At 37.2% G+C, this 24,049-nt stretch overlaps 1 protein-coding gene across 1 annotated transcript in view; it reads right to left on the reverse strand.

Annotated features, from left to right (window-relative positions):
- The window catches only part of CARMIL1 (capping protein regulator and myosin 1 linker 1), a 195,238-nt gene that overhangs the window by 50,133 nt on the left and 121,056 nt on the right, over positions 1–24,049 (reverse strand). The window contains exons 18-26 of the mRNA XM_085310093.1: positions 19,776–19,857; positions 18,266–18,365; positions 18,106–18,160; positions 12,453–12,625; positions 9,901–9,969; positions 5,630–5,723; positions 3,289–3,387; positions 797–925; positions 404–535 (exon numbers count right to left, since the gene is read on the reverse strand). Coding sequence (XP_085166219.1) covers positions 404–535; positions 797–925; positions 3,289–3,387; positions 5,630–5,723; positions 9,901–9,969; positions 12,453–12,625; positions 18,106–18,160; positions 18,266–18,365; positions 19,776–19,857 — 933 coding nt within the window. The remainder of the gene's footprint in view (positions 1–403; positions 536–796; positions 926–3,288; positions 3,388–5,629; positions 5,724–9,900; positions 9,970–12,452; positions 12,626–18,105; positions 18,161–18,265; positions 18,366–19,775; positions 19,858–24,049) is intronic.

Below are 24,049 nucleotides of genomic sequence, written 5' to 3' on the forward strand. Positions count from 1 at the left end.
GACACCTTAACTAGTGAGCACCTCCCTGTAGGGTACTGGCATTTTTAAGGTGCTCCAGAGACATCTTTATTAAGGGCCTAAGCAATAGTTAAGAAGTCTTCCRTTGTAGAAGAATCCCAAAAGAGACACACGGTGCTTGTGGATTTTTGCTATGGAAATTCCATTTGATACAAACAATGTCTATTTTGCCTGTTGCAAACACTAAAGTAACCTTTCCATTCCAAGTTGGCAAGTATCCATACACAAAGGCACAAAGTTCTAAGAAACTAGTAATGAAAAGACAACTTATGTACAATGTTTTCTTTCACTTCTCAGTATGTTTCTGCATGGCATATTTGCCTTTTCAGGAGCAACAGAAGATCACAGATGTTAGTTATTTCTGGTAAAACGTCTGTCCACGTACCTTAAGTTGCTCATCAACAACTCTTGTAACTTCTCCAGCCATGGATTCAAGTGTCACTTGGATTGGATTGGAGAGCGAACCATTTGCTCCTGCCCAAGAAGCTCCACCAAGGTGGTACAGATTTGGTAACAGCTATAAGACAGAAAAAATCTTYGGAAAGCAGGCTCCTCACAAAATGTCTTAAAATCTGGACAAATATAAAGAAAACCCTCCACCAAATCAAAGTCTTTACAAATTAGAATTATTTTATCGTTTTAAATATTATCTTGAGGTGACTGTCTAAAAAAGATACTCCTTTGTGACGCATTGTTTTTACATATCCCTGAAAAAGAGAAGGCTGCAAGCACAAATTGAACTGTGATCAGTATTACCAGTACACTGGGAAAACCTTACTGTTTTGGAGTTCTTGGCATCTCTCATAAGCCTTTCTGCAGATTTGACATCTTCCTGTACAACATCCACACCACAGTTTCTTAAAGAGTTGAGATGATCTTGCACTTTAACACATATTCTGTCAATCATCTACTCGAACAAAARAAATAGAAAAGATAAAATATCAGATATCACGACAGGATTTGCAGTGAGGATGTAACAACCAGGAAATGCATTATCAGAGCTTGCAAGTATACAAATGCTACTGCAAGAAAGCACTGTATCTCATAAATACACACACCTGAATGTTAGGAAAATAAACAAAACTACCATTAAAAAAATAATAAATCCTCTGACATTTTACTCTCACAGTTGTGTATAAGATAGCTACAGATAACTAGTAAGTTATCCAGTTTAGGTTTTGAGTTGCTTTTCTGGAGCTTTAGCTGAAAACTTTGTCAATATACCTAAACCTTGACAGTCTGGTCCCTCAATTGTTAAGGAGTTTGGACAGTGACAGAAAGTTCCATTTGTTACAATTCGTTCAAACATCAGTGGAGATTCCTCTTGTCTGAGCAAAATTCTGTTGTGCTGGCTTTGTGGATGCGTTACACCAAGCAAATATTTCTAGTTGTAAGGAAACTGTCATTATTGAAGCAGAAGTTTACACTATGAAAGATCTGATGCAGTCAACTGCATTTACATCTGTGCTGCATTTCATTAACACACCTCAAATACAGGGCAGRTAGTGTATTTGTAGTCTTACAAAATGGACCACTGAAAATGGCTGACAGTCCATTTTGATTAAGAGACAGGGGGAAAATATAGTATTTAAAAGACTTTATTGTCCTGCCTAATATTCATTTGAACTGACTATTTGACATTTGGAAATGAAAACGAAGTGCATGTGCTGCCATCCTCATAGAATGCCCCAAATTCTAGCATCTCATATAGTTAGCCATGAGAACTCAAATAATTTCACAGCATACTTCTTTTCTGCTCCATGTGACTCTTCCTCTTCAAAGGATTTGGGCTTTTTTTTGTATAAATACAAACAACTAATTAATTATTAGACAATGGGAAAGTCTCATTGGGACATCTGGACTAAGAAAAATATACTTTGGGAATAATAACGCAATTCCACTGTGCCAGATAGAGGATCTTTTCCAGCTCTCTTTTAAAACTGATTTTAAAATCCATCTGTATTGTACACAATTTAATACGGAAATGGGTAGTTCTAGTGTTTTTAAAATAGCACTAAATTACATTTACTGAAACCTGATGTGAATGTGATTGTTGTGAGAGAAAGCAAACAAATTCATCAAGCCATAAAAAGATCTAGAATTAGTTCAAATTGAGATCATCAGCATAAGAAAATAGGTAGCATTGGAACAGATGAATGACTTGGACAAAATGAAGTGACACTGTTCTTGCAGTTTTTAATGCCAGTACCTCTCCATGTACCAAATTCTCTGTTGAGAAGTTAGAAAGTATTTTCAGCCTCTAGCAATGAAACACTGTGTCATTAACTTTTAATAATGGAGGTAGAGAAAAGCCACTGTGAATTAAGATACACAGAAAATGCAGAGGACAATTTTTACTAACTCAGCTGGAGAGCAAAATAGGTGTTTCCCTCCTGATTGCTGGACTCTTCCATTTATGTGGCAATACAAGTGATGCAAACAAAGGTGGAATCAAATTTAAAGTAAAGGCTATGATAATTTCTTTTTTTTCCACCTTTGTCACTCTGCTCCATGGTGTACTGGAGCTGAAAACAGCCCTGAAGCGTACTGTGAAGAAATGGACTGGAATAAAGACAATGCTGAGCTATCACAGAAAACTCTTGCAGTCCTCCCAAGGCAGAGAGAGAACATGTGACATTTCAGCAAACCTAGCTGACAGCACAGTCTTCAGACAAAACAGGAAAGCTTTCCAGCTTCAACTAGCCTTTTGGTCTGTGTTAGACAAGGAGCTTTTTCAACTGTCCAGAACATAAATGACACAGAGACTCCTACTCTCCTTTTCTCCTTCCTTCTAAGTGAAATTCCTACATCTGATATTCTGAAGRTGTAAGACAGAGGATGACATACCCTATAAGGTTATTTGTGCTGCTGGTATCTAAGGGTGTGTTTTTACATGGTATTTCAGTGCTATGCAAAGATGCTGGAACTGGATCAGACACCAGCAGTGGCAAATCTTATGATGATGCTCATCACACTGATGAGAGCCTGCTGTCATCTCAGAGTCCTGAGCACTAAAGAACAGAAGAGCTCCTGGTTCCCATGACAGTTTACTCAGAGATAGCTTGAGTCTTTCTCTGCACAGTACYAGACTGTTATACACAGATCTACCTCTTCCAAAAGAAATGTACACTGATGATTATTCTTCAGGAAACCAAGTATCACCCACAAGGCAAACTGTGCTATAAGCTGCTCTGCTGCAAGTGGAAGAAAACTTTATCCCAAGCCAGATTTTAAAAACAAAGAACTATCCACATGGAGGAAGGTTCTCACCTGCTGAGTGGTGCTAGTGACAATGCCTTGCTGAAGCCGGTATGCCTGCTCCTGCAGGTACTTTCTAGTCTCGTGATTACGTAGCAAGTAGTTTTCTATCTAAAAAACAAAAAATAAAATCAGATTAGGAAATTGATTCAACTCTCCACATCGTCAATTGCTTTTAATATTGCACCTGTATCAGAAACAGAGGCTAGGATAAATAACTGCCTAAGYATATTTTGCTTGTTTTCTGCTTTTTATCACTATCACTTATTCTGTGTGTCTCAGTGCTTGATAAACACTGGCAAACGTTCATTCATTCACTGACTGTGCTTTTGCCAGTGCTTTCTGAATTATTCTCCTCTTTTTGAACAATTCAGTAAACTGTGTTGACAAACGAGTAGATCCATGTTTGAGAATTATCTAAAAGGAATCTATTTTTAAAGTCTTGCTGTAGAGACCATGATGTGGAAACATGAGAAATCAGCAACAGCCATATTCATTTCTTCATTCAGATTCACTCAGCTCACACAAAGTGATGGAYGGACTTAAATGGCAGGATGGACTTGAGAGGAGTAAAACTTCCCCAAATGCCTAGCACAGAAACCTCAGTTAACAAGTCATTACGGGATAACCAATATGTGAATGCTGTTCAGGGACAAGTGATTCCTACCATCAGCTGCTGGTCACAATCCATCATTAAATGTCACCAACCGTTACCACTGAATATCTACCAGCTTAATGTCACATAATTATCCCTTCAATAGGTTCTGTCAAACCGAGTAAAGTCAAAAAGCCAAAAACTAGTAAACTGTTCAAGGTCCATCCATGGCCACAGGTCTGGTCTGAAGGGAAGARAAGGGAAAAGATGGGAGCAGTAGCCAGCACGGTGTGAAGAGAGACTAACAGGGTCTGGCAGTAACATCTTAACCTGGATTAGCAGTCAAAAGCCCCATGATCAGCTTTCAACAGTATTGCAGGGTTTGTCCAGTTTGTCCACACTAGAAGTGAAGTGCTGTGGTGCTACTATAGCTGGGGAGTTCAGCCAGTAGGTCCAACTGGTGCTGGACCAAGGCCAGAAGCACTCTGGTTGTGTTCAAGCTGAAGTTTACAGGCCACCCCGTCCCTCTCAGTCAAGCTCATGCTACCCTGCACCAGGCTCCCCACCTCAAAATTAACATGGGCAGGTGTTTCTGTGTGCATGGAATTAGCTGCCTTCTCTGCACCGCTCCAGAGACTTTTACCATTTGTGAGGGGGCACGATACACGACTTCTTTTGCTGTGTAAAGAAAGCCTAAACAATACAAGTTAAAACACACACAGGCCCAAATACATTCTTTAGAAACTTTTAAATGAATAAAAGAAAATGCTCTTTGTACAAAATGCCTAATTAGCATGTAGAATTTAAGCCCCTGTGGCCAGAAGCTTCACAATATTTTTTCAGACTCATTTATAATTCCAGATATGCATCTACCTACAGTTGTATTAGACAAAATGCAAGAAATAACCATCCCCCATCATGCAGATTTGTTTAGAGCAGAATTTAGGTCATTTTCATGCATCAAAGAAACAGGAGCTARCTACCACTATTTCTCCCTTCGAGAATCATTTACTGAAAATTTCTTTGCTAATAAGGACCACAGACATTTACTTTATAATCACAGCTATCTGAAAGAGTTACTTAAGGTTTCTGTGTCCCTACCCTGACTGAAGGTGAACTATTCATTACAGCTTGCGGATTGTATGTTTTCTGATTCGCTAGGAAACTCAGTTGGAGCATGCATGGTCTACTGTATTAAAACTCAGTCAGGAGTTCTATAATCCATGTGAGTGGAACAGCTACAGATACCGTCAACAACATTTTCATCCAAAAGAATATGTTGGAGCAGTTGTTTACTTACGACAACATAGTGTGTGAACTTTGTATAAAACACAGGCAGTAAATGTTTTTATYCTCCTCCCAATTAAAAAGCATTCTTTTTGTCTTGTACAGCATTGACTGTACTCTCCATGCCACAACAGAAAAAAAATGAATACCAGTAATTCTGTACACACAGAAATACATGCAAAGACATACGTACGAACATGTTGGTTTTTAACCCTCACTTCCATACTTGGACATATAGAAATACATGGTCTAGCTTGTAYGGGTTTAGCTACATCTTTTTGATACTAAGTCACTGTTTCCCTTCACTGCAACCACTCTTTGAAATAAAAAGCTTTACTTGTTCTTGTAGTATTGATTACCACATGTATGCCCATGCAAAACAAACAATCAACAAATATGGCCAAGCATGAAGTCACAGCCAATTAAAATTATTACATTTTTTGGTTGGTTTTATCTCTGTATAGGTAATACCTTTTGTAGTGCCTCTTCCGTTTTCTCAGGGTTTGTTTTGAGTGCTTGGGAAGCATCATTCATAGGTATAGGCATGAATCTCAGTGTGTAATTCCTAAAGAAAAATAAAAAGGGTTTTTAATAGTTAAAGTTAACCTAATTATTGTATTGCATTATGAAGAATAAACTAGAAGACAGAGAAGACTTGTCTGTCTGTAGAACATACTCTAAGAATGTATCTTCTACATTTTTAAGAGGACTAACTGGAGGCATGCACGTACCTTTTGGCATCTAACTCTTCTCTGCCACCAGAGGCAGAGATTTTAAAAAGCACAAAATGCAGTAAAATAGCCAATGACCAATGCCTTTCAATTCCTGACTGTCCTCTGTGCCTTTGYCCACAAGGTTAGATTAGTTTTGCCTGTATCATACAGGCTGGGAATTCTCAATGCCTTCTGGCAATTCTATCAGATCTATCAGATCTAAGTCTAAATGGAAATATTCAGTAACACATGGACAGTGACTAAGAGACCATAGTTTTGAAAATTTAGTATTTGATACTTTCCTGTGTATAAAACAATTCCAAGATACTTGCTGAATTTTTAATAGAAGCTGACTAAACAAGCATAACATCTCCATGCTGCTTTATGGAAACAATTGCTCCCTGCATCTTATTTGTTTGTAAAATACCTCCATAGCTATGTCCACCTGCTGTGATATGAGAATAAAGACAGGATTTTGTCTCAAGTTGAAATTGCTTCCAAATTCTGAGGACATAAGTTGGTTAGCATGAGGCATAGTTAAAATGAAAAAATACTGTATGCTATATAGTATATCCACACACTTTCCAATTTATATAGATGACTGCAAAAAGAGCAAGATGCTCTTAAAAACTGCAAAGGAATTTTTTCTTTGGATTTTCAATTAGGCATAGTTTTCTGCACGTATCTCGTCCTCCTCTGGTTGTCTACAAACAGCCTACTAAAGATCTGTTTATACACTATCTAGAGCTTCATAAATATATTTAGAACCCACTGGTTTTGAACACTTAAAGTTGACAATTTCAACTGAGTCAAGTCCATCRAGTTCACTGGACCCACCTCTCATTAAATGCACTAACAGTAGACACTTGAAGTACAGTGAAACTCCAACTTTCTTTCACTGCCTATTTCACCAATTGCTTGGCCACATGAAACATTATCCTCTGAAGGAGTGCAGTCTTTTGAAATGCCAAACCCACTGATTCCTCAGKGATACTACCCAACATTTTACATTACATGCTCAGACAAGGCTTTTGCTTTTCTTCCCAAATGTAAAAATGTTGAAGTATAGCTGTCGGTAGCAGGCAGTTACTTGTGCAGGCCTGCACGGTCAGCCAGGGTCCCATCCTTCCACGGCATCCAGCTGCCTACTGTAGCATAGTGGAAAAATTAACTTTTCTTTCTGGCTGTCCTGTCCTTCAAAAGAACTGTCCCTACCATACAGAAACTCTTATCCTCGTGTACAACAAAATAGTGAATAATTGGCTGCCCACCAACATAAGGACTGTTTTTAAATGTCAAAGTTACCAAGTTCAAAGATAGATAGTGATTACCAAACTTGCTGATTGCCTGGGTACTGCCTGGTAGGTGAGGTATATAATCATTTAAAAAGAAACATAGATTTCCAAGGATCTCTGCAGTTGTTTGACATTCAATACATCACATCCAGTGAAATCTGTAATTGCTAGCTCTCGTGCTACTAATTACGGGTTAAATTTAATTTAGTCAAAGATTTAGTACTCTCCTTCTGCCACACACACTCACACACTCAGGAAAGGAAACAACAACGAGACTTCACAGACACACAGTTACAAGGACAGAACTTTAAAAGACTACAACTCTAATGAAGGCTCTATCATTGGTTTCCTTCCAGAGGGGCAGTATCGTATTGTAATGCTAGTTTACTTCATCTAAGAATTAACCACCTCTCGGGGGATGAGGRGGGTGAGAAGGGGGAGAATTTCAAGATTGCTTGCAACTTTGATCATCAGAGCAACATGTAGCCTCACACTTCGACTTTTCTCAGTTTTCTTTGAAGTCTAAAATATTCCTCCATTCTCCTTAAGCCTCCTCTTCTAATAGAACGCACTTCCCTACCAACTCAATAATGCAATAGTGTTTACAACACTCTCATGAATATTCTCAGCAAAATATCTATATTAAAAGAATGTTAGATTTCAAAGAGAGGCACTCAGAAACCAGAAAATAATCTTTCAAAAATCTTCCTGCCTCTCTGTTTGCATACAGCATGTGTGATAATAGTCTTAATTTTCACTACATACTACTTCCTCTGCAGTAATTCATGACTTAGACTCAGTGCTGCAGAACGATGATTATACTGCCTAATTTTGTTAAATCAGGAATAAGACTACCTGTTTTGCAGGCTTAGATATGTGACCTTGATATCATTGAAAAACAAGGATTCTTAGCTTTCCAGTAAATGCCAGCATTTTGCAACAGATTTTAGAAGCTGAGCTATTTCTCCAGTCAATCCATATAGAAGAAGTCTCTTAGAAATGAATAGGGGACAACACAGCGCTGTTATATAATAAAATGGGCTCTAGACTGCAAAACATACATGCACATACTTACTTCCCTATCAAAATTAATGGCATAAATCCATGTTTCATGGTTAGACTGAACAGATGCACAATGTGCTCCAATACTGGCATACTGCGTGCTCTTGAATCAACATCTTTACAGAATTTTATATAAACTTTCAYGTCCGTTGGCTGGGATATACTAGTGGCAACTTTTTTAACAGTGAAGCTTGTTGTTCCATTGCAGGAATAGCATTTTCATGCAGCCTTAAATAGATGGAGAAAAGCTGAGAGGCATGGGGAAAGTGATGTTCAAATTACTTCAGCATATTTTTAAGTTTCCTTACAATCCCTCCTAAAGCTCCTCAGCCAGCCTTGTCAAACTATGAAATCTGGCTTTCTTCTTTTTTTGTGGTTTAATACATGACTATCAATTCTTTCCTTCAAAACAAAAACCGGAATACCCTCCACATACCATCCTCCCTCAGTAAATTTCATTGCACCCAGGGCAACAATTCTTTCCTATAGAAAATTGATGGTACCATGTATTTCCAGAAAACATATGGTGAAGGATGTTCTCAATATGTCTTTAAGATAGATTGTTTGAAGGCTAATTTTTTTCAGGCAATATGGACAATCCCAGGCTTGCAAGTTTAAATCTTTGCTCAAGGCTTACATTGTGATATTACCAATGATTTTAATGGTTTTAACATGTTAAAAAAGACAGAAAATAACCTCAGTTTTCAAGCTAAATGAGTAAGACACCACTGCAACAATATGACAGAATTGTCACTAGCATTTCCTTTTTTCTGCTTAAATGATCTGCACTTGGCTTAGGATATTCCCTATCTTTCTATTTACTTTTCTTCTGACATCCTCAGCTAGAAAGTAAAGTTGATGCAAACCAGAAAATAGTTCATATTCTTTTCTGCCAGATGCATAAAAATACATGCTGCTGCTCCATAAAAGAGAAATGTCTGGACAAATAACCTTTGCAAATTATTATTCATTACTATCAGTGGAATCACTCCAAGATGATTTGCTTAATTACACATCATTTACATGATTTCTCTCATCAGTACCACTGAACTGATTTTGAAACAACAYGTATAAGCAACAGTTTCATGAAACAAACAACTTTACCAGTAATGCAATGCTGGTTGATAAACCCTAGAATTATGATCTTTCCAAGGGTTAGGATGTTAMTTAAGTAGCTATACAGTTTTGCAAGATATCATGTCTAGAAACCAGCAATGGTGCATTACCTGCACCTTCAGAAGAGGCCCTCTGCTCCCCTCTGAGGAAGACCACAAAACAGATCACAAAGGTATGCTTTAGTAATTTTCTGTCACTGCATACAGCTTTGTTCATTGACTAGAACAGAATTTCTGCATGCTCTATCAACACAGGAGAAAGAAGAAAAAGGAAAATATTCTCAGATTCAGGATTTTAGCRCTAACAGAACTCACTGGCCTGAGTACGGACAGCAGAGTATGGATGAAAGAGCCACAGAGCCCTTTCTCATCCTTTTGAGTTAAATGTAAAGTCATAAACTTTATTTTACATTAAGCACCCTGATGCTTAAAATAGGGATGCATTCTGCATCTTCAAATTACACTGACTGCAGGGAGGATTGCAGATGCTCAGATCTTTCAGGATCTAAGACTTTGGACTCCTTTTTCATCTGCCATTCAGTTACTTGAAAACTTACTTTTCCAGAGCCACAGCTATGTCCTGGAAGCCCTGCGCAGTGATGTTATTCTTGTCCCATATTACAGTTCTGAGGAGATTTAAAAAAAAAAAAGTTAAATAAGAAACAGATAGATCTATAATAAAACTTCGTACTTTAAAGTAACACAGTGTTATACGTCCAAATACACATATGTATACTGGAAGGTGACAGTTTAAAATCCTGTCTTTAGTTGCATGCTAGAACCTTAGAATAGCAGAAGCTAAGGACAAAGAGACTACAAAATTCAGTTTACCTTCCTTTCAAGAGGACTTTATACTATACTTCCCATTATTAGTATCAAAATATAAAGTGCATTGCATTAATATCTAACATTTCTAAAATACAGTTAATAGAAAGATTTAGAGATGAAATTATAAATCTAAATTATCAGCTCTTTTCAGGAATAGCATCAAAATAAAGTTCAACTGTCTGTTTGCAAGCCCGTACTGAAAAAAAAAAGAAAACTGCAGTAACCAACCAATCTCTGTTCCACACAGGCTACATGACTGTGTTATAGAAGAAAAATTTAAAATTCATGCTAATTGGTGGCCAGATTTTTCAGGCTATTTTACATTCAATCCTGAACAATCTAGTACATCACACAGTTCCTATGATTGCACATGCAATGTAACTAGCTGCCAGTATAAGCTGTTAGGTTAGGTGCATAAATTACAATTCTTCAGAATATACAATCATGGTAAGAGTGATCAAGTCTTTCCCTCCCCCCAGTGCCACTCAAGTATACCGCCTGGCAGTTTGTGAATGCATGATCAAAGATCTCATTAGGAGTCATAAGATGCAATCATATAGACAAATTTTACTTGTGCAAGAGCACTAGTTATTGCTGCTCTTAAAAAAAAAAAAAAAGATGATAAAATTAAATGAAGACTTTTGGTGTTGCAAATAAAAGGACAGAGGACAATTTCATAGATAGCAACACCCTTCTGCTGTCCCAGAATTATTCCTTTGGTTTTTAGAAGATGCAAGATAAAGGTAAGGAAGAGAAGGCTAGAGTCTCTACTCTCCAAAGAACAAAAGTATTAGGAATCTGATTTCTGATATTTTTGTCACTTCAAAGTGCTTATACTGCTACCAGGGCATGATTTTAGAACATTTTAAGCACAGCCAGTTACCATTACATGCTCACTTTGCAACCACATCACAGATTATCTACCACAACTTTCAGAGTACTGCTGAACATTTCAATCCACCACCTGGAAAATCTTCAGGTCTTTGTTTCTTAAGGTACYATCACCATTTCGGATTAATACATTCAACAAACTCAAGCCATCTCCCTAGTGTTTCTTGATATTTTCAATATTCAGTGACTACTTCAGCATTTGGACATAGCAAAGCTAACACCAGGATCCCTGCTTCTGTACAAAATAGCCAAGACATTTCTGTGGAATTTCTTATCCTTGGGGAATGAATCACTGGAGACCAAACACAAAATTGTCTCTTCACACAGAAAATACACTGTGAAAGGTTCATCTGCGCAGCCTGACAAAAGGAGGGGTAAGAACTAGTTTTCCTGATGATATGGATGTATTTGGAGGTGCACATCCAGATCCATGCTGACTGAAGGTTTACTGTTTCCGAATCACATGCCAGGTAGAAAAAAAATGATACTCTCAAGCTATCAGTGACAACTATCTGCTAAAAAGCACAGTGAAGTTGTTGGATGGATGAAATTGCAGAGCAGAGATACCAAGGTCCATCAGTTTTATTGAAGAAGGGATGGTCAATGCTACCACCCATATCGATTTCTAGTTTTCCTCCAAAGTGAGGCTTCAAAAACCAAAGAAYAATTTATTTTTGTTTCCCACCATAGTATCAGAGTTTTCTCTGATAGAAAGGCCTTCAGTAGAAAAGAGTGCAGAACAAAGCAGCAAAGCGTTGGGGCAGATTTCCTAGAGAGGCTGTGGAATTTCTGTCCTTGGAGACTGGCTGGACAAGTCCCTGAGCAACCTGGTCTAACTTGAAAGTTAGCCCTGATTTGAGCAGTAGGTTGGTTAGATGACTTCCAGAGTCCCTTTCAACCTATTTTTTCCCTTATGATTCTATGAAATTTAGAACCCTCTCTTGTCACAACAAAAATAGAATATATATGAGATACCACTACAAGCAAGAATGCTTAAACCCTACCAGAGCTGAGCCTGAAAGAAAGTGGATTTGGATTTTGCCTTGGAGACAGAGAAGGGATTGTCTYCCTCCATTCTTCTGTCAAAACCATGCCTCTCTCAGCTAACTTTGAAGTGGTTGATCAAATCACATACCTCATATTATATTAATCAATGAAAGTATGGAATTTTTGGTTAATCAAACAATTTTCTGCCAGTTTTGGTTCTGGAGATGTTTTTGTAGAAAGAATTTCCTTGCTTTGCTTTCTGAAGTAAAAAAGAGAATCTTTGCACACAGAGACACTGTAAGGTGGCTTTCCCTACCAGGGTTCTTGAAGAGAAAAAGAGTAAGCCAAAAACTTCATTATTATTAAATCATTATGACTTTTCCTGCAAATATGTTCCCTTTACCTGAGCTTTGTGTTTATCTGTAGGGCTTTTGCTAGCATCTTCGCTCCCATATCTCCCATGGCATTTCCACTAATATCCACTTTTGTAAGAGACGTATTGCTGCCCAAAGCATTAATAATGATGGTGACCTCGGTCTTCAGCTTGGAATCTGCGAGGGACAATGACTGCAGAGGCTGTGGAGCATAGAAAACGCACCAATAGCAGCAACTGATAATGCATTCATTTCTCATACATCAGGCAAAAGAAGTTACAAACTCCCCAAACTCTCAGACACAACACTGTGCAATCTAAGATTTAAACTGGATGTGATAACACATGATAAATTAGAACAATAGTCAACATTTTACCGCACAGGTGTCAAAGACACACACAGAGGCAACGTAAATTGCAACCTTAAAAAAACATTTTTACGTGTCAGTTTCTCCCATTTGCTGTATGATGCTAAGTACTGAATACAGCAGGAACTTGTAAAGAGGCAAGATAGCAACAGTCAACTTCACAAGACATCTTCTTTCGTCAAGCGAGTTTTGYATGCTTTGTTGTCAGTGAGAAAAAAATATGGTCTGTTACCTAATTCTCTCACTCGGACTGAGAATGTTTTCACAGGGTGAGTTAGGATCCAAGACATTGCCAAAACAAAGAGAATTCCTTTAAATTGTTTTACTGTTGCTACTTCAGCTTTAAGAAATGATTTTGCATTTCTGTTCCTTCAACTAAGAGCATGGACACAAGGGAGGGAAGAGACAGACAACTGTAGCAGGTCTGAAATTAAAAGCCATTAGAAGAGTTATCCATTAACACGAGTAAGACAATGGATACTTTTCACAGCAATGCATGTAAGCTTTATGCTTTATGTAGCCTTTTTTTTTTTTTTTTTTTTTTACATTAAGCTGAATCTGCTTTTGGTTTTTTTTTACATTAAGCTGAATCTGCTTTTGGGGGGCTCTGCAACATGTACTCCAAAGCCTTAAGAAAACTTATTTTTAAAATGCCTGCATTAACGTGTTTGGACCCTTCCCTCCATTTTCCATGTCCCAACACTCAATGGCAGGAGCTTAAGAACAACAGTCTATCCATCGCTATGCCCTGTAGAGGTATTAAAGTTGCTAAAATCATAATTCGTCATTGTTGACGTATTGTAACTCTGCAAAACACTTTCTCTTGCTCAATAGTAAGTTCATAGGAGGGTACTGTTACTGCACTCTCACTTAGGCATGTATCAAATGATGAATTTTAGGAGCCTAAAAATCCACAGATTGCCAACATGAGAAAAATCAACACCTACAAGGATGAATCACAGCACCTAAAGTAGATACGATGAATTGGCAACTAAGCTTGCATTAATGTAACTAAACCAATTAGCCTTTATGTGCACTGTTTCCTAGCTCCAAGATGCTYGTATACTACCTACTATACAATGAGACTCTAGTTTCCAGAAACCAYGGGATTACAGTGAGAGCCAAAAAGCTTGCAACAATGAGGAAGGCATTTAAAAATGAGGAAATGCATAAAAATTTGGAGGCACAGCAGGTTTATAATTAAAAAGTCTAACAGTAACACAAGCCACATGCTGGTTTTATTTTAAATTGAAGTTATTAAATTACTATGTTAATGCCCTTAATACGTTTCCCTATTTTATTGCATTATGTACTCTAAAGAATATCAATATCACATTAGAATGGCATAGAGTTCTTGGCACAAGTTTGAGAAGATCTCCTGTGACAGTCACTGAAAAGCAGCATCCCATAATACTCAAGGCAGAATCACAAATAAACTTGTGAAAGCAAAGTTTCTTCTGGTTCTCGTTTACCACTTTAGAAAGGGGTGTTCTAGTAACTTAGCTGGAAGCGCTCACTCCCACATGTATTAATCAAGTATTCTAAACCTCAAATATGCTCCTGGAACAGGAAAGAATTTGTGACCTTACTTGTTTCAACAATTTGACAAAACAATAAATTTTTTGATTTAATTGCTTTGGCATTGTGTTCTTCAAGCATTGATGCTTATGGACCATTATTAGCACCTTGCAACACCTGCTACATTGGCAGTGCCTTGGAAGTGGATGAACTGCTGATTAATTTCCTGGTACAGCTACCCTTACCCCTTACTGAAAGGGCAAGGAACAAAAATCTCGGGATTGATTTGGTGCTTTGAATGCAAACTACAATCAGAATATAACTCTATACAATTAAATATATAGGCTATAACATCATGAGAATGGTTGACCAGTCCATTAAAAGAAATAAAATTTACACCTAACAATTCCCTATAAATAGGGGCAATATTACATAGCCAAGAAATATATACTTCCAGTAATAACTTACAGTTCTAGTTGGATATTGAGAAAACARATGTCTGAAAAGCATTTGATTCCTCCTGCTGCAGATAACAGATTCTTTGCCAATACAGTAAAGATGTTTTAAAGTAATCTTTTTAAATAATCTTATGAGGGAAGAGGTACCCTTAAAGGATAGAATCAGAAACTATATTCCATTTGATCTTGTCATACTCCCACTGGGAACACTCGAGAATTGAATCAAGTTAAATTCATTCAAATAAGAAGAAAAGTGCTGTAAAAACRCCCAAAAGGCCTATTCTGCAACAAACATTGTGCTAAAACCAAGAATACTTAGCACTGTAATAATCTCTGCTCTATGCAGGACTGACTATCATTCTGAGTAATGCTACRCTGTGCCTGCAGTGTAGCATCCACTTTTGCAAGAGAAAAAGAAACAGCATAGCAAGCATACAGCTTCAGACACCTCCTGCTATGCTAACAAGTACACACTTTTATAGCCTGCATAGTACAGCATCTGCTTAAAAAGAGGGGGAAAAAATCAAAACCTAAATACTACATTCTTGTGCATATTTAACACCTGCAGAATTTTGCTGCTGAGGTTACTGCTACAGTTTTTAAATTGTATAGAATTGTATTTGTATTTAGCTATATTTCTGCAGTCATAAAACCAAGCTATTAATTGCTTAAAGCACTTTACTCATGACTCACACTAACACAGCAACTGATTTATTTAAAGTGTGTATAAATACATGAGGAAGCATTTGGCAGATGACTATTTTAGATAAAACCTCTCCTTGCAGGTTTTGAGCAGATAATGCAGTGGTCCCCAAATTGTACCACCTGCAAGCAAAACTGATCAACTGATACATTCTGAGCAAAATCATCCTCTGCTCTTTCAGCTTCCATTTTAATCTTTAATTTCCTGTGGCAATAAATACATAGCAATGGTAGAATAAGAACCACCCCATTTAGGATTCAAAGCCAAACCAACATCATTAGATACTTAAAATCATTTTCCAAGCATTGCACTATCTCATAGTAGAGTGAGGACTATCTGAGGCAGCTATCTGTAACACCATACTTTTCCTGCAGTGCTACAGAATCAGAGTTTGTCTTCAGTTCTCTAGCTGGTAGATATTTTATGATTGATTTTAGCATGCAGACATTTCACAAGGCAGAAAGAAACAAGATTCCCTCACTGAAGAGGATTAACAGGACAGAAGAAAATAGGGAAGAGAAAAGACAGGGTAACAGCAACAGGATCGCATGTTATATTCCTAACGCATGTCAAAAAGAACAGTTATTTTAAATACCTAAATAAAATAAGTTTTTGGTGGACCCTCTCTTTGTAAAACTATTCCAAAACAGGATGTGACTAAAGGCTACGTTGTGTGGGTTACCTCAGGAAAGATACGGTAACTAAGAACAGGTGCACTTCTTAACACCAGACTGTGCAAAAAGCGGAAAATAAAACACAACAACTGACATCACCCACAGGCTGAAAGGAAAAAGAGCGTAAGAAGTTGAAGCTGAAGAAGTAAGAGAAGAGGTGAGAACAACACATCCAGTATYTATCAGCTACTTTTTGCATGACCTGAAGGGTGCAAAAACAGGAGCCAGGAAAGATAAATGGAAGGTTGTAACACCTAATATAGACACARTAAGTGGAAGCTGGAACTAAATTATAGCATTGCAGATAGATAATATGGACAGGATGGTCATATAAATAGGAAAAAGAAATCAGTGTATTTGAGACAAAGGTTTGRATACTGATTGGATATAGAGTGTGTTGAAAAGGAGTTCTAGGATATGGCCTCAGTGGGAAGCAATGGTCAACCGCAACTAAGCAAAGAGATGATGGGAGCTGAGGAAAAAAAAAATACAAAGTTACACATTTAATCATATTTGTTTGTGATTAATCTGAATCTAATACAGCACTCTCCAGAACAGCTGTGAAAGATTTAGCATGAGATACAGAGCAGGATAGAGACAAAGGTCCAAAGAGAAGCAGCAGGTAATACCTGATGAAATGATATCACCTTCAATGGAAAGAGAGCCCTGTACTATTCCCATTAAAGCCAGGGTAGATGGCAGTGTTCACACAGCACAAGATTAAAAAAAAGGCATAAAAGCTCTTCTGGTACAAGTTGTAAGAAAGTGCTCCTTCTGATTATGATCTTCCATCCAAATCGTGGCAGACAAGGACTTACTGCTTTCAGTACTGCTGCTAACTCAATTAGAATTAGCTCTAATACTCATATGCAGCCCTACACTGTGTCATATAGACATATTCTATATTTTAAAGAATAAAAGGAGGAAGTAGGAAATGAATCAAGAAAAAACAGTACCACTAATCCCAGTTAAGAGAATACAGAGAGGATGAGTTTTACAAACTACTTCAAATGTAACTAAGAGGAGATAATGAACACAGAATGATCTTGTATGGAAGGAAAAAACAGAAACTGCAGTGAAAACTCTTYCATTGAAGTCCAGGGCACAGACAAGATCGAGGAGAAGAAAGTGAAATCAGTTAGCATGGACTGTGAACTTTGAATGAGACGAYAAAGACAACAGGTGATAAGACAACAGAAGTTTAGTATTAGCTATTTTTGAAGAATGAGGAAAGTGAAGCCTGTTTGTTATGTACAAGCGGAATGAAGGAGAAGGAAAGGACTAAGCAAAGGTGAATAGAGATCCACAAGCACGACAGCAACAGTATATTTTAAGATTCCCATGTAGCCAAATCTAAGGTGTCAAGTAAGGGCAAGAAAGCAATCCCAACCATGGAAGTCTTTCAGAGTTAGGAGAGGCTGGAAACGAAGAAAGTGGGCAAGTATCCCAGCAAGGCACTGCGAAAGGGTTTTATGAAATTGCTCCTGTGATTAATGTACTAGAGAAGAATAACAACATTGTACACAGTTCACATCTTTTGAAGGAGAATGGAGTTCTGGAAAATCACTGCAGTAACTTTACATTTTATCAAGGAAAAAAAAAGCAATCTGTTATTTAAGGAATGTCACCAACCCCATGTAATCTCCTACATGGATATGAAATCTTTAGAAATTTGTGTCTAGAGGGCTTTATTGCTTAGATCTGAAGCAAAAAAGGTTAAGCCTATCCAGCTATTTGGWATGAGTTACTTCAACAAGCACAGATTCTAATACTGCACTAAGAAATTCRTATCTATATGCTACAAACATTCAAATTACTACTTGAAAAAACCCAAATGTTGGATGAGTTTGTGCAGGACCATGATCAAATCTTATGCAGCAAATTAATACAATGAAGAAAATTACCAGAAATAAGCTATGAAGATCAAATACACATGATGATAGTAGGCAGAGAGATACTCACTGAATCCTCGTCTTGAATCATCTGAACTAAATTATCAAGTACTGGAGCAAGATTTCTGAGGGAAGAAAAGTTAGGGAGACAATGAAATCAGCAGCTTCTCCTCATCCACTCTTTTGTTATAGAAAAGAAAGGGGTGTGTGTGGGGGGGAGGCAGCCTTACTTGGATTTCATGTTGTTAAAGTTTTTGCCTAACGCCAAGTGTCTTATTGATCGATTTTTACTAAGCCAGACTACAAGGGTTGAGAGGTCAGATTCTAGGCCTGTAAAGAATCAGAATAGATTAAGAATTAAAACATATACTCACAAACGACCCAGAGAGGGTTCAATTACTAAAGCTATATTCAATCAAGCCACTACATCAGTGTACTAATTTAAATAGCTCTACAAAATCTTCCATTCTTCTACTTTTAAGTCTTTATTTTCTTTTTGGCCTCTTTTTCTGTAAGAATAAACACAAGCCATTGCGCATCTCAGTCACTGGCTCTAAAGATAAGCCATTTAATTTTTCTTCCTAATCAGCCTAATCATCTCTCCTAATCTGAGAGACTGCTGGCATATGTCAGAAAAAGTCCTTATCCTTAGTTCAGTCACCCAAGAGTGTGTCCCTAACATTGTGCAGCAAAGTTGCACATTCCTTCAAGAATTTTGAGACCATGCTAATTATTATACAGTCTAGAGATGTATATCAACAAAGTCTCAAAGCCTGCAGATGCAAAGAGGCTAATGTAACAGGTTATAAATAAAATAATCTGAGGATGGAGGGGAAAAGGGGTGATTTTTATTCTGTTCTTGAATAAGAAAAATAGCATATTGTAATATAGTATTCCTAAACTACTTGTGGATTTGAAGTGTCCACTGCTTAGATTACTATGAATTTGGATCCAAATCCACAAGATAATTTAGATGCCAATTATCTTTACTGATTTATAAAAATCAATCTCTTTACATAATTGGTCTAAGTCAGTAGCTCCCAAAGCTTTCTACTTGCCAATGCTAACATTCTGGATTTTCAACTGTACTGAGAACCTCTTCTTTAAGTACTTCCATATTTGGCTGTCAGAGGAGCAAGCACAGCAAGGGGAATTCTTCCATTCCACACACATACAAATTTAAGTTTGCAAGAAGGGGGATCAGCTGGTATACCCTGCCAGCAAACACAGAGCCCCCAAAGCAGCAACAGTCCAAGAAATTTCCACCAATTCAAACAGGCTTTGTCTAACAGGAAGCTGCTCGACTGTTGGCTCCAAACTTCCTTTTCTTGCTTCTTCAGTGTCATGACCTCAGCTCTGTTCCATACTCATCTTTCCTCTCCCTTTCTTCTTTCATCATGCTTTCATTTCTCATTTAGCTTCTCATCCTCTCTTATTTAAACCCATTTTCACAAACAAAATGTAGATCTAGTAAGATGTTTGCTGCTATCAATTTTATTCTGCTGTGTTATGCCCACCTCAAGAAAAAAAAAACTTCTGAGGCTAGAGTTAATAGATTAACATCTTTTATTCTCTTCATAGCAATGAGAGTTCTCAGACTGAGGCATTTCCCATGATTAATATGGTCAATAATCATACAGCAAGAACAGCTACAATGGTTTACATTGTGCGCTAAAAGAAAATGCATTTTTCTCAGGTTTTGGACTTGCATGACCCTCCATTCCTATTCTGTGTACTTACCATTGTCCGAAATATCTAGGCTGGTGATATTGTGTATTTCTGCTATGCATCCTTCCAAGACTTGTGCACCTCCCGATCTCAACTAGAGATAAAACATCAGCCATTTTTGCAAACCAGTTAGGGTTTTGAGATCACACAGAAAACAGTGGTAGGAGCTTTTGAGAAAACAGAAGATACTAACAGTGGCAAAAACAACAGCAACAGAAGAAATTATAGACATCAAAATGACAGCCTACGCACACAATCCTACTATTCTCATTCCCATCCTTCACTCTCACTACATATGAGAAAGTATATATGAGAAAAAGGATTCTCCTTACTTTCTTTTAAAACTACTGCTCAGCAGTTAAATCAGGGAAAGCTTTAAATGGTGCAGACAATAAGAATCCCACAGCATTTCTGCTGGGCAGTGGCTGCAGGACTTTGGTGCAAGTTCCCTAAGCAAAAGGGCCAGGATATTTTCAGTTCCAGTGAGAGAAAAGTTTGTCACAGTATAAGAACATGCAACACTGTTATCCTTGAATTCTACTACAGTCAAGTCTTACAACAAGCATCTTCTTTTAGCTCTTAGCACTGAGAGAGGGTGCCCAGTTCAAATACAAGAAGCCAAATCAATCTCAAGAGATTTATATTTCCTCATCACTAAAAGAACATTAAAATAACCCAATTATAAAATGCCTGAAATTCACTTTGTTCTTTATTTAAAAATAAGAACAAAAGCAAAACAACAGCAACAACTGAAAGACCTAGCTGCAAAGTATAGATTACGACATTATTGATCTAAAATACTAAAGGAGATTTCAGGATTTAGTGAAAAAGTAACAAAATGACCTAAGGGAAAGTATTAACATTGAGAATCAAAGTTATGAAAATTCACACACTTAATGACTAATGCTACTGAATTTAAGAATACAACATACTTTTTCCAAAGGAGCAAAGTATCTTCGTATTTCCTGCAGCTACTGCAAGCCCTCTAAAATGCATTTTGCTTTATGATCTTCACCCAGAAAAAGACTTTAGTAAAAGGGGGAAGATTTCTACAAAAATTCTATTTTTGCAAAACACTTTCCATTTTTGCTCTGGTTGCTTCAAAAATGGAAAAGTTTTCAAATTTAAATAACTGTTTCAACTCCTGTGCATAAAAACTGAGTAATATTTTACTTAGTTTACTTACATGGCCAAACATCCCGAATCAAGCTGCCAACATTTCTGTGAATAGTCTCTTTTACCCAGAAATGTCAGATAGCAGTATTTTTTAATAAAGGCTTGATTTGGCACTTTTTGGAATGTTTGAGATTTGTGATTGGTTAACGAACACTTCAATGTGTTGGCCTAAGCATTTTAAGAACAGTGGCAGTCAAAGACAGCATCTAAGTCAGTCACATCTAGAAGTACAAAGGTACAGAATACAAGATGCCCTTCCTCTTTTGCATGGAACAGAATCTACAGAATCCTTCATCTTATCCTCTATAGTAGTGGCCAAATTATTAATCTGTATTTTGGCCAAAACAGGTGCAATTTTAACTTAACTTTGTTTTTATAAGAGCATTTGYAACACTTGCCATATAAGATGCCCAAACCATTCAGTTCTGTTCTGTGATTCTCTGGCAGACTTGGCTGCAGCAAGACAACCATTTTACATAGCCTTCCACATTGAYTAGTGCAGAATCCATGGAACAGACAGATTATATGTGGTTTTATCAAAGTTAAAAATAAAAAGGTGATTTACACCCATTTCTATCAGATGTTACAATTTAGTTTCAACTGTAGTCAAATTTTCAATTTGTCCTAAAATGATATAACTAGTTGTAGCAGATCTAGTTTAATGAAAAAAATATTCATTTTTATATTAAAATACCATCATAAAAAGTCAGTTTGTGTGATAAGAAAATTCATTTTTAGAGTAAAAGATCAGCAAAGATAAAGGATTATATTATCTATTGTTTATTGGTATAAGTTCTATACACTAAAATCATACTCACAGTAGATTTCTACATGTTTATGCTACATATACCTTAAGTGTTGAAATTAACCATTTTTCCAAGTGCAGCTTTCAACCTTGTACCCATTACTCTATACTGAAAATCTTAAATACAGACTCATGTGCATGTGTGCAAATCTTGGTATCTATGAAATCAGAGGGACATAAATTTTCATCCTAAAAATTCAGGCCATTATCACAACYGTACTAAAATCTCATGTATACGTAAAAGCAGAGATTAACTGGAGGGCTATTTGTCAGCATGGACCATAATACTGAAAACAAAACTCTGCAACATCTCCTATATGACATATTTCTGAGACTACAAATAGCAGTCCTTCTTAAGAAAATGAAGAACAAGCTCTTCAACAATTAAAAAGCCAAGTATGTTCAAAGCTATGATGTACCAATATGGGAAGTAGAAACAAAGCTGCTTATTGATTTAACAATTAAGGTAAAGCATGGAGGGTACTTACACAGTGACCAAGCTAAGGGAAGCAGAAGGGAAAAGAGTGAAATATATCAGTGCTGAGCAGGTAAAAATAAAAATGTAATTTTCATAGTTTAAAAAAAGAAAAAAATAAAAGAGCAAGCAATATAAAATGATTAAGCTTGGAGTTAGTATACCAGAAAATTATGGGAGCAAATTAAAAGCGGTGGGAAGGGGAAGGAACAGGGAGATTTATCTTTCCATAGTGGGGTACAGCTTGCCAGACATAGGGAAAAGGGCAAAACTAAAGCACCAGCTTGATAGCCTCATAACTACATGTGCTTGCAGGAGCTGGAAGTGGTGCAAGTCACTGGCTCCAAGCATTTCTGCAGTTCTGCTTCTGAGCAAAGATCACCCTGCTCACCATGCAGGTGCTGGGCCCACTGATCATATTTCCAGCTCCTGGCACATTAATTTGCCCACTGCATAATTTCTTCTTTCTGAAGCACATGAGAATGGATAAAGCTCAGTGATGTGAAAAAAATGTTAAGGGAAGGATCTAAGGAAGTGCTGTCGGTTTTGAGGGACAAGCTACAGATTACATCTCTTGCATATGTTCCAAGTTCACAGTTCACTTTGGAAGAAGCAGTCTACACCTAGGAACTGCTGAAGCAACCAGATCATGGAGGGGACCATAACACTTGGAGCTGCATGAAATTTCTCTCTTTCTGTCATAAGAGTCTACCACAACCACTTTTGCCTTTATGTCCAATACAGTTGATCCCTCCTTGAAGGGCTCCTCCACAGCCCATATGGGGAGTTACTTAATAAATTGCATTCAGTTATAGGCCTTGAAGTTAGGTTTAAGTTTTCACTCCTGTCAGCTTTGGATGATGTAGACACTAAGTTATATTCACATTATTGAAGTTTGCATTTTGTTATTTTTTTTTTTAAGGCTAAAATTATAGAAATCTATTTTTATTACTTTAATTACTCCTCCCTTTTCCTTCCACCTTCTGAAAGCAAAATTATCATCCTACTGATCTATCCGCTCAGAAGTCAGAAGCATGTGTGCTCGACTTGAAAGCTTTTTTTACTTGGAATTTACATGTAGTGCTCTTCAAAGAAGACCATTTTTAAAAGTGTAAAATATCAAAACAGACTGTGAAATACATTCAAGATGATTTGTTTTTTCTTCATGAAAAAATCTAAGCACACTCCAAAAGCAATCAACCACAGGCCTAAGGCAAGGATTACTGCACCTCAACCATTCATCAAGTTGTGTTTTCTATTTAAAAGGAAACCAGCGCCTTTCAACGGCATTTCAGGAGTACCTAATACTCAGGTGAGAGGCATGGAAAGGTCTGCCTAAGACATAAGAAGCTTCCTTTGCAGTTAAAAAAAAAAAAAAAAGAAAGGGTGCCACTCAGCTTGGGAAGCCCAGACCTAAAGCTTCTTCCTGTTTTTGTTGGCCAAAGTCCTCACAGTTCCCTCTGTGCATTTGCCTCACTAGCTCCCCAGGATCACAGCTGATCTTTTATCATAATCTGTAGCCAAACAGATAGTGGTCTTATGGGAGCAGAGACAGTTCTGAGAAACAAAATGCATAGCAAAGCACAGAAAAACAAGAGGGAACAAAGTAAAGCAATCAAGCTTCCACTTTTTTTTTTTTTTTTTTTTTTTTTTTTTTTTTTTTTTTTTTTTTTTGTATTTATTGTAGTGACATAGAAAGCCATTAGCATAGTGCCTCTTAAATTAACGGCATGTTTCCATCATCTCTTACCAGAGTTTCCTTTTGAACTGAACTCCTTAATTGATTGGGAAAGCAGAATTTCTCCCAAGATTTAAAAGTGAACCTGCAGA

This window comes from Rhea americana, unplaced genomic scaffold, assembly GCF_003343005.1.
Source record: "Rhea americana isolate MKP2758 unplaced genomic scaffold, rheAme1 scaffold_31, whole genome shotgun sequence".
NCBI classification, from domain to species: Eukaryota; Metazoa; Chordata; class Aves; order Rheiformes; family Rheidae; genus Rhea; species Rhea americana.